Source organism: Pygoscelis adeliae, unplaced genomic scaffold, assembly GCF_000699105.1.
Source record: "Pygoscelis adeliae isolate BGI_AS28 unplaced genomic scaffold, ASM69910v1 Scaffold315, whole genome shotgun sequence".
Classification (NCBI taxonomy): domain Eukaryota; kingdom Metazoa; phylum Chordata; class Aves; order Sphenisciformes; family Spheniscidae; genus Pygoscelis; species Pygoscelis adeliae.
Window position 1 is genome coordinate 1,409,588 of NW_008824865.1, and position 13,858 is coordinate 1,423,445.

The following is a 13,858-nucleotide window of genomic DNA, read 5'->3' on the forward strand; positions in this document are numbered from 1 at the left end:
ACAATACAACTTTTTTCTTTTTCTTGCAATTTAGCATCACTCTTAGGTTTGGGTGTTTCACCCTAAAATATTACAAATTTGAATCACATTTCTGGAATCAATGTTGATACGCGTGTGGTCATAGACTGAAAGTCATCATAACTGTGCTGCTCCAAAGACTTACTGTGTCTTTCACAGCCTCATATTAATATGTTTGCATATACCATGGAGGTAAAGCATCGAGAACTAAAGATAACCAGCAATGAAAGACATAAACAGTAGATCTGAAACAAGGGAGGAACTTGGTAAATTTAGAGCCTGCTTAAAGTGAGAGGACTATTGCCAAGCATGTTGAGGGGTTGCCTTGTCATGAGGAGTTTTGTAAAATACCAGTTTCAGTTGAGCTGAAAATTAACGGGTTGTCTCTTTCTTGCCCAAGGAACCTCCAAAAGAGGACCTGACCGTGTCTGAAAAGTTTCAGCTTGTTCTAGACGTGGCTCAGAAGGCACAGGTACTGTGCTGCTCTCGGACCTCTCCGGCTGCTTCCTTAGAAACAAGGAGGTTCATAGTCCAAGTAGTCAAAGGACTTTGTTATGCAGCATGTGAAAACAAACACTCAAACAAGCAATACTTTTCTTGCATAGGGATCTTTACCTACGACTAATAGAGGTCTCACTAAGATTCCTAGAGCTTCTGAAATGGCACGATGCTTCAGAGAACTGGTTGAGGTTCTCCAGTCACAGCTCTGAGCAAGGTCTGGAGGGGAACAGAAGCAGCTTCTGACAGTTTTTGCCCACATGAGCTTCTGATAATGTAGATCAGGTGGCAAATCTTACCAGTGTACTGGAGTGTGGATCCATATCCCAAATCTGCTAGTCGCAAAACTGGTGTAGGAGACGCTATTCCTTCAAGATATAGCTGAAGGCTACTGTCTGTTCAGCTGTGTTAACTCAACAGTTTGTACAGCATCGCTGAAATAGCCTGTTTTAAACACCACCCCCGCCCCAGCCCTGAAATCTGCTGCTTGTGTGGGAGAGGGTGAAGGAAGGTCTTCTCCCAGCTCCATCAGTCTGATGAGCTACCCTAGCAGCTGAGTGACTCCACCATCTAGTTGACCTGCAGCCTTGTGCCATGTCTAACAACGTGCCGCTGCTAAAGTAGCTTACCTTTCTCTTGCCAACTGTGTACGCTCATCTCCTTTCTCCTGGTCATGGTGCATATGTTTATACGAACACCTTTGGAAATTTATTGGGAAGATGAAATTTACAGGTGCTGTGACAGCAGGGATCGGTCAGAGAAGATGGCTGAATCGCCCTCTTGGTCCTGAGCAAGGGTCAGTTTGCATCAACAGTTGTTGGAATTACGTGGAATCTAGTAACTCCAAGGGTGTATTATAAAAACCTGATAGTGGTGTGTTTCCAAAGAAGCTAACAATCCAACAATTGATGAACTCAGTAACCATTTCCTGAAATTTCAGTGCTCAAAACGTGTGAAGAAACTTCCCATTTTGTTACCTACTGACAGAAGGTCTTAACTTTTAGATTGACAGCTTAATTTAAAATTTTTGCAGTGATGTAAACACTTTCTAGTCGTGACAGTGGGGTCAAATAGCTTCTTCACTTCTAACAATCAATCATGAGTTACAGAACAAGGTGTTAAATGAGATGGAAGTCATTGAGTATTGCTGTTCTGTTCTGTATTTACTCGGTTGTGAAGTACATAAATGGCTAAAAATGAGTTAAAAAAATCACTTCTGGGAATTGCTTATTACCAACAGAGTAAGATAACTCTGTTGGTTTCTATTATGTGGACAAAAACCCAAAATAATGCAGGACTTGGTTTTAATTCTCTTGCTTCTTATGCAGAACCTTTTTGGCAAGATGGCAGACATACTGGAAAAAATTAAGAAGTAAGTTATCTGACATGAGTCTTTTTTTCCTCTTAAAACAAGACTTGACCAAAGTCTGGAATGCTAGTAATAAAATTTTGTTTCTTTTCTGTTTTCAGCTTGTTCATGTGGGTCCAGCCAGAAATAACACAGAAACTCTACATTACTCTATGGGCAGCTTTTATTGCATCCTGCTTTTTGCCCTACAGGATTATTGGGCTTGCAATGGGTAAACACAATAAATAATTGACCTGTTATAGTCTAGACTTAATGCATTAAAACTTAACATGATCTTCAGAGGGAGAATTTTAGAGTTTAAGACAGAAAACCCTGCATTAATAAATAATACAGTGTTTTAAAGTATTTTCATTGTGCTTGGCATCGTTTGTCATGTGCATTTCAAAAACCATCTCTGAATACATAATATAATAGAAAAAGACTGGATAATGCATTCGCTCCTTGAAGAGGGGAAGTTTATGATGTGCTGTTAGCCGAGGTCTTCAGACTGTCAGCTATAAGGCTGCCAGGAAGTCCTATATTTTGGGGTTTTTTTGCTCATACATTCTTGCAAATGAAATATGTGGGACCACATAAAAGGCACAAAGATGACAGGGTTGAAAAAAAATGAAAGGGTTAATGGGACTACTTGTAAAACTTGAAGGATAGGCTGGACAAAATGAACAGGTTACTGTGGGTGAAGTTGCAGATACTTGAACTCTCAACTGGGAGTTGGGAAAAGAGGGTTCTCGCTACAGCATGAGACTGTCATTTCTCTAAGATATGAAGCCATGTCCTGTGAACAAAGAATTCTCATTTTTATTCATTAAAGTAATGATATGATCAAATGAGTATTACTTTCAGTGGCACTGAACTTTGAACTGTGTTAGCTTGAACATAAATGTAGGTTTGCTTGACATGGCAATTGAATTAGATGTGTGAGGAATTTTTTTTTTTTTATTCTGACTCGTAGAAAGAGATCTGAATTGCATTCAGTAAAGTTTTGAGAGAGTATTCCAAGCCCTTTTTAACCTGGCAGAATGCAAGGAAAAATCTTGTATAAGTTGACATACTGGACTGGAAGGTAGAGTTTAATGTAGTACATGAGAGCCCTCTGTTGCCATTTAAATTCTTGCAAGGAGCTGCACAGTTTAATGCTCTGGTGTGTTTTCTGTTTTGGAAGTATACCATGTTTTCAGAATGCTTCTGGTAATAAGGAATGTATGTTTGAATTATTTTAATGTTCTTCTGCATAATAAGAAGCTACATAAGTGGTTTAAAAGAACTGGGGATGGGCAGGAAGGAATCTGGGCAGGGGAGGAAAAGAAAAATAATTTCCTGCCTTTGGAAGAAGAATCAAAATATTAAAACCAAGAGAATGGTTTAGCACTATGACTGAAGATACTTAGAGAATTTTGGTTTCATTCATGAACTTGTTAAAACGTGTTGTTCTTAATGTCCCTTCAACATGCATACTAAAGCGATGTTTTTTTCAGGACTATATGCTGGAATCAAGTTTTTCCTTATTGATTTTATCTTCAAACGATGCCCTAGACTAAGAGCTAAGTATGATACTCCTTATATCATCTGGACAAGTCTCCCGACAGATCCTCAGCTCAAAGAAAGGTCTAATGCTACAGTGTCGAGACGGGTAAGGCTACTAAATCTTTTTGTGCCTCTGTTCCCAACATCTGAAAATCAGATCCCTTTCTCCCTTCCCCTTTTCCCCAGTGACTAGAGCACATTAAAGGGAAGGTTAATTAAATCCTAACAGTCAATGTTAGGTATTTTGTTTTTTTTATTATTTTCAAGATCCACAGAGTTTTTGTATAGGTTCTGTTTCTTGTTTAAAAGGAATCTATTATCAAAATGTGTATATAAACATAAATATATATATCACTTGGAAATTGTATGTAGCTAAATGCACAAAAATAACACCATCCATATTCATACCAATTTCTGTAACATACATTCTGTGTGATTTTATTGTCAAAATTTGGTCTTTTTGTATTCCCTTTCGCTGTTCTCAAACATTCTCTTTTAGCTGAAATTCAGCTGCTTGTGTAGATTGAAGAACAGCTAGTTAAAAAAAAAAAAAGGCTTGAGTATAATATGCAGCTTACTAATGGGATAAGCATTAACAGAGGTAATAAAGTAGTTTACAGATTTAGGCATTATATCTTAGGGTTATTTGTATTAGGTGACCTTTTAGCATAGTGGTGATAAATGACTTTTCACCATGTTAGTACGCCAACAGTAAATTTTTCTTTTGTTAAAATATCATAGTTATATCTTTAAGTGTTGTGTTTTGTGCATCTTTGCAAATTGTTTTGGGGCCTGACGTAACAACTGAAAAGCAAGTCATGCTTTTCCATATCCCTGAATTTGTCGGTGTTTATTAGTTTAAAAAAAAATAGTTGTAATTCAGCTTAAGTCTAATCCCATTTTAGCATTTGTTTAATGCCTCTTACCACAATATCTAATTGCATTCATGGAGTATCTGATTACTGTCATAAGCTCCCTGACTAAAATGTGCAGCACTTAGCAATAATTCCGCTTGGGTACACAACTGGAGAGCAAAAGGGATAAATGCATGAACCCTCAGTTGTTAACCTGTGAAGAAGAAGAAATATGGGGTTCTGGGGGAGATGGAGCAGTTGGTGGTAAAATAACTGCAGCATAATCTATTTCAGAAGGAAATAGAAGAGAAAGACAGTCTCTGACAGAAAGTGAGTCTTTTGCTCCTATTTTCCAAGGGACGAGAGAGGTGAATGAGTACATAATAATACACAAAGCAAGTGATCAACACAACAGCTCCCCCCCCCCCACCAAACGACCCAGCTTCTTGTGCACCTCCAGCCTTCTCAGTCGGTAGAGCATGGGAAGCTGAAAAGTCCTTGACTAGTGTAAGCACTGCTCAGCAACAACTAAAACATGGGTGTGTTATCAACATTGTTCTCATGCTAAATCCAAAACACAGCACTGTACCAGCTACTAGGAAGGAAATTAACTCTATCCCTGCCAGAACTAGGACAGCTCCTATTTTCCAAGGGAGGAGAGAGGTGAACGAGTGCTTGGATGGAGCCGTTCATAGCCTGTATTTCTCTTGCTTGCAGAAGATAGACTTAAAAGTCTCTGTGCCTCTCAAGCTTACAGGTTATCGTTCATGTACTGCCACTGGTTGTGGCAGCTTCTTGCTGGGTCTCTCTAATCTGCCCTAGAGGTGGAAAGGCTCTGAATTGCTGAACTTGAATCCGTAAAGTTAGAGAGTAATTATCCCGTCTGGCTTTTCCTTATGACTTAAGTTTTGACAAGTAGACCAAGGTTTTAGTACTACTGTGTCTGACTTGGCGGGCTTGGCTTGTCTCCCTGGAAAGGATGTGCAGGACTGCATTATCTGCTTCCAAATGTCTTTGAAAACATTAACTTGGTCTCAATAATTTTAGACAAACTTTCTTACCCCTTGAGAGATTTCTGAGAACCTTGTAGTATAAAAAATAAGATTTTGTACAAAAAGGTAAAAACCAAATAGGTTTTTCATTTTTTTAATAGAAAAGGCAGAGCCCAAAAGCATGTAATGCCAGCATATGTGCATTTGCTTTGGCTTCTTATTGTTAAACAGCGTACAAGACACCGTAAACCTAGACACAATGCAGTATTCATTGCCTATACCACCACTCTGACCCCGTGTCCTGACAACACGGGACAGAGAACAATCCTGACAACAGTATCTGATGGGTAAAGGTTGTATGTCAAAAGCTGATGACAGATCAAGTGAAAAGGAATACCTCCAGGTATTCCTACCTCCAGATTGTTGATGACATTTTTAGACAGTCAGGACTCGTCTAGCATTACAAATTCAATCACTTCCAGTTAGATTTAAGGCTTATCAAAATTGGATGTAATGCTTTTCTTTTAGTAATTGAACATAGGTTGTCTCAAGCCTGGGTGGTTATGGGTAAATTAACTGCTGCTTTTAACGGTAGAGGAAACATTTGCCTGTTTTAGGAAGGACTTTTTCACATCTTCAGCCACCGATGGGAAGTCGTACTGAATTTTAAATGCCTTTTTTTAATCTCTTTATATAATGGGTAAGTAGGAAGCAATATAGCAGAGAGCAGGAATAATCCTCATTCCAGCGTAAAAAGCATTAGACCTCTTCCCCTGACCTTTTGTATGTTTTGGGCCATGGAGCCTCACCTGGTTATGTGCATATGGAGCCAAATAACTTGTCCAAGAAAGCCTTCCAAAAATCATCTGATCTTTACTGGCATACAAATTGTTGGAGAAGCTATTATTTTCCTTGGTTCCAGAGGCTCGATCATTGCTAAGGGCACAGTAGAGGGGCAATAACTGAAGCAAGAATACAGTTATCATCAACCATTTGCTTTCCATGTCAACTTTATTCTTTTTCCCCCGAGGCATCATTGTATTACAGTTACGCTAAAAGCTGGATGGTAAATACCCTCTGTCATGCCTGTTTTGTCAGTCTGGTTTCTAGTCAGCGATTGCAGTGCGCATTTTTTCATTTGCTTTGGATTTCTTTTGTTAGCGCTAAATCCTGCAAAGTGTCAAGTGCTGCCAACTTACGTGCAAAAAAAAAAGCAGCAGAGGCTGGTTGGCCTCCAACAGCATCGGGCCTTTACAGAAGAAAGGCTTAGTCCTGAGCTTGCATGTTGTCAGTTTGCCAGTTGTTTAACTGCATGTGTACGGTAGGACTAAGATCGGAGCTGTTAGTGCTTTGATGACAAAAGCCAGCCTTTGGAATTGTGTGGTGCCCCACCAAGATGAAAAGCAAATGCAAGCAAGGTTTCCAAAAGAAACTGCCTGCCATCTTTCCAGAAGCAAAGCTTGCTTGCTAGGGCAGTCTCCAGTGGCTCAGGAGCTCTGTTTAAAAGTAGATTTTTACTCAAGTACTTTGGTGTTGAGAACTCCGTGCTACTTTCCCCCCCCCCCAAGGATGCTGACAACCATTCTGATTTTATTTCACATGTCAACACTCTCAAAATTCAGTGCATCTTCAAAGCAAAGGAAAGATCAATGGCTCTAATGCAACCTGAATAAATTGAACTGGTGTGCTCTAACCACTGATAACTCTTCTTTTTTTAATTGCATTCATTGTGTGTAGTCTCTTGGTTTGTGAGCAAGATCTTGCAGCTTCACTCAGTTCATGTTTTATTCTATGTATTATACTGTTAAATAGACTTCACTTTTTTTCTTTTGTCACTGTCACATTTGTGTTGTTTGTTTCTTTTCCTGCTAGCTGTCAGGGCATGAAAAGGTATGGATCGTAGCGTGGAAAACTTCCTTTCAATTTCAGCATATGTGTTCCTAATGAGCTGATGTGGTTTTGTGTGGCTTTTTCTTTGTTTGCTCTTTTTTCTTTCTAAACTTATTTTGTGCAATAATACTTGTGCTTGGTCTGTCTCCTGAAGACAAGCCAAGTATTGGTAATATATTAACTGTTATTAGTCCCACTAGTATAATAATTGGAGTTGAGTGCAGTGACTTAGCTGTATCTAATCAGATATACCCTTTACTATAGAAAAATGGTATTTTAAGATAGGTACATCTAGCACCATGTGCTTTCACCCCTGCAAAGGGCGTCCATCAAAGGGCAGCACTTTGAAAGGTGATCTTCAGAGAGCACGTTAGAGCTTTGTGCTGTAGCAATAGTATAGTGCAATAGTCCAAAGTTAACTTTATTGAAGTAGTTAATGAAAATTGTTGCATTACAGATTTTTTTTAGGAAGAATAGTTAGCCAAGTTATTTTTAAGAGCGCAGCTTAAATGTTTCTGTTCAAATTTTGGAATTGTGTTTATTTATCTGCAGCTTCAAACAGCAGCATCCAGAAGTTATGTGGGCTCAAGCGCCCCAACTGGAATAAGCAAAGACGAAGACACAAGTCGTTTTCATACCACCAAGAGGGGGAATTTCCATGAAGTTTTTAACCTGTCAGAAAATGAACGTCCTTTGGCAGGTATTGTGCAACAGGAAGGCTACATTAGTAGAATATTTTCTAAAAAGCCAAGGATAGTGTAAAGTTGAATTCCCTTTCTGTGCCATGTACTGGTATAAGCTTCTGATTAAAAAGACTTGCTTTATATTAGGATGAATGCAGACGGTCTCTTTCATTCCACATCCTTACAGTTCATTGAAAGAATGCACAGCCTGGCGTGCCTTTTGTGGTAATGCAAATGGAGTAGTCAAGTTAAAGGGAATAATTGTGTGGGTGGTTTTTATTTTGGGTTTTTTAAAAACCAGTGTTAAAACAGATGTTATGATGTCTAAAAACACCTTATTGAGGCTTTTCTTTGTAAACACTTCTAGTTTTAGGTATCTAAAGTTTAATTTTCAATGTTTTCTGCTGTTCTATAAGAAAAGTGTTGGGGGTAACGCCTGTCTCTCTTTCTTAAAGTAAGATTTCTTGTTATGACTTTTTCAGTGTGTGAAAATGGCTGGCGCTGTTGCTTGATTAACAGAGATAGGAAGATGCCTACAGACTACATCAGGAATGGAGTTCTTTATGTCACAGAAAAGTGAGTCATTGCACTCCACACATTTCTTAGGAGAGAAATGCAATGGACATTAAAAAAAATTGAATCTAAAAGTAATCCTTTAACAATGTTTTCAAACAAAAATGCCTTTTCATGGTGCTTTAAAACCTCAAGAAAGAACCATAGGAGAGGGAGAGCTGAATCTGGGGTGTGGTAACACTTAACAAATGTGATTTTGCTTTGGAAAGGCTTGCATATGAATGGAGTAGCTCTATGCAGTCAGTTGTTAGTAGCTGCAGTTCTTGATGTGGATAACATACTGTCTATATATATATATATACACACTAAAAAAGAAACCTAAAGGCTAAGTATATTTTGAGAGTTGTGATCAATGGCTGTTTGGCAAATACTCTTAGTTTCTTTTTTTAAAGCAAATTGTATGTATAGCTTCCTTGAAACAATGTACAACAAAAAGAAAACAGAAATTCAAGCCTTGGTTTCAAAACTAGTACTTGATTTTTATTTTTTTTTAATCCTTACTTACCCCTCAGCCTCCCAGGGCTGAATAACTATCGTCACTACCGTTTGGGTCTTGCACTGAAATTCCTTTGGAGTGTAATGAATGGAAGTAAAGCTCATCTGTATGCAATGTCACCTAGTGATGGAGACCACTATCCAGCATTTAGAAATCTGAGCTTTTGTCTGCATCACAATAACATGAAACTAACACAGTGTTTTCCATTAATCTTCTTTTAGGATGGTAAAAGATTTATAAGCCTTTTGAGATTTGGTATTTCAACTGTTTAAGGATATACATGCTTCCTGTGTCTTTAAAATGCTTGTCAGGGTTAACCATTTGGTGCAGTAACATAAATACAAAATATTTTTGTGTGTGTATGCTGTATGTTCCAGGCTTTCAGACACCTTAGCCAGTTGCTAGAATTTAAGAATGTTTGCTCTAAATGAGAAGCCATAACTGAATTGCATATTGTGTGCCTCTTTCTTTGTTTTTGAAGCTGATTTTAACCTGTGAGATTTCAAACTTCAGAAGTGACAGGAGGGGTATTGAGAACTTTGTTTTAGAATACTGTATCAAAATGAGCGTTTTCTTTCCTTGTCTTCAGTTACTTGTGCTTTGAAAGCTCCAAATCTGGCTCATCTAAAAGAAATAAAGTTATAAAGCTAACGGATATAACAGATATTCAGAAGGTATGTCTGTTTTGTGTTGCAAATAGGGGAGAAAGCTGGTTTTCTGTTCAGCTAGTCATTTTTTGCTTTTCTGCTTATGGTATTTTGAAAAAGCATGCCACTGATAATTTTTATAAGTCAAATGTAATTCTTTGATCAATAATATTTCCCAGAACTGCTTGTTTAGCCATTTGGACTCACCACAAGCAAGCTCACTATGAGCATAAAAACAAAGTAGTTTACTAAACCCTTATACTTCTGAATTATTTTAAAATTAAAGTTGTTTCTTGAAACTCCTGCATTGACTAAAGCTGTGTAGGCTTTAAGAATACTTTTTGTTACCAGGTATTGTGTAATACTAACTTCAGTTTGGGTGTTGATATCAGTAGATGCACCATCTTAAAAGTAGGTGCCGCAGAGGGAAGAGGGATTCTTGTCAGTGGAGAAAGGTAAATAATTAGAATAGCCAGACTGCATCGGACTGGAGTTTCATCTAGTTGGGATCCCATCACTTAACAGATGCAAGACGTGAATGGTTGGAAGCATGGCAAGTACAATGCGATCTTTCCTCTGGTCAAGTTTTATCAGCCTGCAGTCACCAATGGCTTTACTGGTGCCTTGCATCACTCTATATGGCATTTAATGTCACTTTTTGTTATCCTCTCTGAACTTGTCCTACTCTTAAATGCAGACACCCCTGCTTTCTCCTACATCCTGTGGCTGTGAGTGCCACAGATTAAATCATGCTGTGCGAAGAAATACCTCAGCCCGGTGTCTACTGCTTAAGTACCTCCAGATTGTCAAATGAATTCCTTCTATTTATATCAGATGTCTATAAAGCAGACAACTTATGCTCAACTTGAACATTCCTGTTGGAATTAATAATTCATATTGATGGATTTTAAACATCATACTTGAAGTAATGCTGGCTTGTTGTTTAGTAGGTCTTTATGGCCATAAAGGTCCTTTTGCATCTGTGTAGTTTTTTCAGTGAAGATGAGACAAGGATCATGCAGCCAAGCATAAAAATGTACTGTGCCTGGTTTTATTTGGGGGTGTGGGAAACACAGGGCGGACTCAGGGTCTCTTCCCCCTTGGGGATATTCCCCAGTTCGGCCAACTGTATTTCTTCTTAGCTTTATGGACTTTCTTTAAAAAAGAACAAGAAACCAACCTATACATACCTGTACATACCCTGTCTGTCTAATTTTGAAAAAGAAGCTTTTTCTGGTCTCCTTGCTGCTCCTTTAAACAGTGGGTGAATGTTACTTTTAGGGAAACCTGTGATACTCACAGGTGCACTCTCACATACGTATATACACATAGGGCCGGGGCGTACTACCTGCCCGCACCATCCAGCTGCCAGTGTGGTCCCTGGCATCGTGGCTGGGCCAGCTCCCACGTGCTGTAGCGGTACCGGGGTGCTCAGTTTGGGGCCGGGGCTGGTTCCAGCAGGCAGGCTGGGTGCCACGGCGCGTGCGAGGAAGAGGAGAGGCAGGCTCTTGCTGTATGAGTGATGCTGTGCCCATTGACTCTGGAGTCAGAGAACAGCATCTGGCCCCTTCTTGTTTGTAATAGAGGTCTGTTAGTTGTGTCTGGGAGGGTACAGCGGTTACAAGTTGCGTAATCTTCTCGGCAGCTTTTGCAGTTATTCAGTACCTAAGATGTCTTTGGTCTGTGTTTTTTTTTTTTTCTTTTTAGTATAAAGTGCTCTCTGTTCTCCCGGGATCGGGGATGGGTATTGCTGTATCAACACCATCTACACAAAAAGTAAGTAGCTAGCTGTACCTGTATTGCTGTGTTTGACTTCATTCCCTTTTTGTCTTCCTTCTCTGGCTAGTACCAGCATAAAGGCTGCCCCCCCCCCCCCCCCCCCCCCCTCGGGATGGGGGAGAGAATTGGAAAAGCACAAGTGAAATTCACTTGTCTATTATGGGTCTATATTTGGCTTCAGAATTTTAATGATTTAAACATTTAGCTTGTTCTACTGCATCGGGACTATTTTACTATAACACTTAAGAAAGATTTGCTCCATCCTTTCTGCTCCATTATTTCATTACTTCCATTGACCATTCCCTCAGCATCCTTCATCAGAAGCATGGGGGCTGCTCTGCTGTGCAGTCTGGAACGAAAAGCTGATGACTTGAGAGTATCTGTGGGTGAGGAGGCTTTGGGGTGGAAGGGCCTGACCCTCAGATGCAGTTTTCCTGTTTCAGTCTTATGGTGCTAAAGATTTAAGCTTCTCTAAGCCTCAAATACCCTTTGGGCGACTGAAGCTTTTCTTAACATATGACTGAACCTTATTTTAAACTAATCACCTATAAATAACTTTTCTCCACGTTACATGACTGTTGTACCAGGCTTTCTGCTCACTGTTTGATATTGAGAAGTACTTCCTAATTACAAGGTTGAAGATAAATAAATATTCTATGAGCTGAAACGAAGAGGCACTGATAAAGATTTTTAGAAATCTTTAATGGAGGCAGAGGTCAATCAGGAAAACACCATGCACTGAGCAGATGTGTTCTCCATTGCTAATACTCTGTGCAGATACATTTTATGCCATGGTTGTTTTAAGAAGAAGATGGAAAAGTGAAAAAAAATCTTAGAAACTCTGCCACATATCCAAGTATTTAGTAGAGAAAAGGATTTTTATGGCTTTATTAATGCACTTCGAGTACAGTTCATCTCCTGTTCCTATTGATTTGGCCAAAACAATACCTAGAGGAAGATTTTTCTTTTCTGGACTGACATGATCTTTTTTTCTGTCATTTAGCCTTTGGTGTTTGGTGCCATGGTACACAGAGATGAAGCTTTTGAGACAATTTTCAACCAATATGTGAAAATAACCTCTGTATCAACAAGCAGTGAGAGCTAGTATCTTGTCTTAGAAGATCTAAAGGAAACTTTCTTATTTTACAACTTGGTGGTGAAAAAAAATGAACATCCTCATCTATTTTGCAATAATTTTTCTTGTCTGGTGGTTTATATTCTATCTGTTACATAAATCAAGTGTATTTTATATATGCCTTCATGTTTGTTTTTAAGGTTTTTGTAAAAAAAAAAAAAAAACAAAAAACAAAATGAAACAAAACAGTGAAAGTGCTATCATCACTATTAGCCTTGCACATTAAGCACTTTTAATGTTTATTTACTGACATTAAAAGCTGGGAAGATACTTGGAGAACTGACTAAATAACAAAGTGAAACAGATTGATCCCTTTAACTCCACTGGTATCACTAGGGATACGTTTGTCCCTTTATCTTACTTATTTTTCCCCAAGATGTGAGAATGATGACTGCAGCAGCCTGAAGTCTCTCTCTTCAGCTCAGAGTTTTTAATTGGGTTCTTTATTAAAAATGATAGCAACACCAAGGAATTATTATCATCTTAGTATTTCCATATTTATAACTGCACTTAAAATAACTCCTTCTTGCTAATTCTTGCATTGCAGAAGGATATTTTACCGGTTTGGTTAGGTTTAATTTTTCCTATGTACACGTTTAAATTACTTGTACAGTGAATTGGAGGAGAAAGTTTTGTAACTATATCTTCCTTTCCTAATTAACCAAAGTAAGAGGAAGGAAGGCAGGCAGATACTTTTTATAAAAGAGGGCACGAAAATGTTGTTCCTAAAATGTTAGGCATCGTATATTTGTATTTCTGTAGATACTTGTCATAGAAGGGCTCAGCTATTGTACATGTTGTATGTACAAGGTGTTTGTATGTTAATGCATTAAAGACTTGCAGGCTTTTTGTGTTGGGGGAGGTGGGAATAATTAAACTGAAGTGAGATGACTTTTTTTTTAATTTGGCTTTTCTCTTGCGTTACCTTGTAATAAAATAACACTATAGTATAGCAGCTGAAAGCACTAGTTCCTTGTCAAAGCATAATTTGAGGGGCATTGGTATGTTGCTGTCTCTCCCCTTGCAAAATTAAATTTTAGTAACAATTAAACCCAACTGCCAGGTAAAACAGGAGGGCTGTGCTCCTTCTCTAAACTCTCTCAGGCCTTTCTAGCAGCAAAGCACATATTGACCTTTGTCTTTAATATTAGAAAGCTTTTATACTCTATATAATAGCACCCATCTGAGAGGTTTAGAATTTTATTTGCATTTGCATGAAAGCACAGTAGGAGTTAAGCCAAGCCTTCCAGTATGTCTTTTGAGTTAAGTAGTATGGCTGTCTCCAGACATTATATGAGTGTCCCCAGAAAAAGCAATGGAGATGCAAATTCTTATGTAAAAATGGGACTTAATTTCATGGATTTTTTTTTCTCCTTTTTTAAACAGGAATTTTCTTTCTT

At 38.5% G+C, this 13,858-nt stretch overlaps 1 protein-coding gene across 2 annotated transcripts in view; it reads left to right on the forward strand.

The window, feature by feature from the left end:
* The window catches only part of GRAMD4 (GRAM domain containing 4), a 57,709-nt gene extending 43,868 nt beyond the window's left edge, over positions 1–13,841 (forward strand). Inside the window, exons 10-19 of one of the 2 annotated variants that reach the window (XM_009324382.1) lie at positions 419–490; positions 1,845–1,888; positions 1,987–2,096; positions 3,361–3,515; positions 6,286–6,321; positions 7,698–7,845; positions 8,311–8,404; positions 9,487–9,571; positions 11,252–11,320; positions 12,327–13,841. In XM_009324382.1, coding sequence (XP_009322657.1) covers positions 419–490; positions 1,845–1,888; positions 1,987–2,096; positions 3,361–3,515; positions 6,286–6,321; positions 7,698–7,845; positions 8,311–8,404; positions 9,487–9,571; positions 11,252–11,320; positions 12,327–12,428 — 915 coding nt within the window. In that variant the 3' untranslated portion in view covers positions 12,429–13,841. The remainder of the gene's footprint in view (positions 1–418; positions 491–1,844; positions 1,889–1,986; positions 2,097–3,360; positions 3,516–6,285; positions 6,322–7,697; positions 7,846–8,310; positions 8,405–9,486; positions 9,572–11,251; positions 11,321–12,326) is intronic. The other variant, XM_009324383.1, reaches the window with a different exon arrangement.
* Positions 13,842–13,858: the final 17 nt, after the last annotated feature.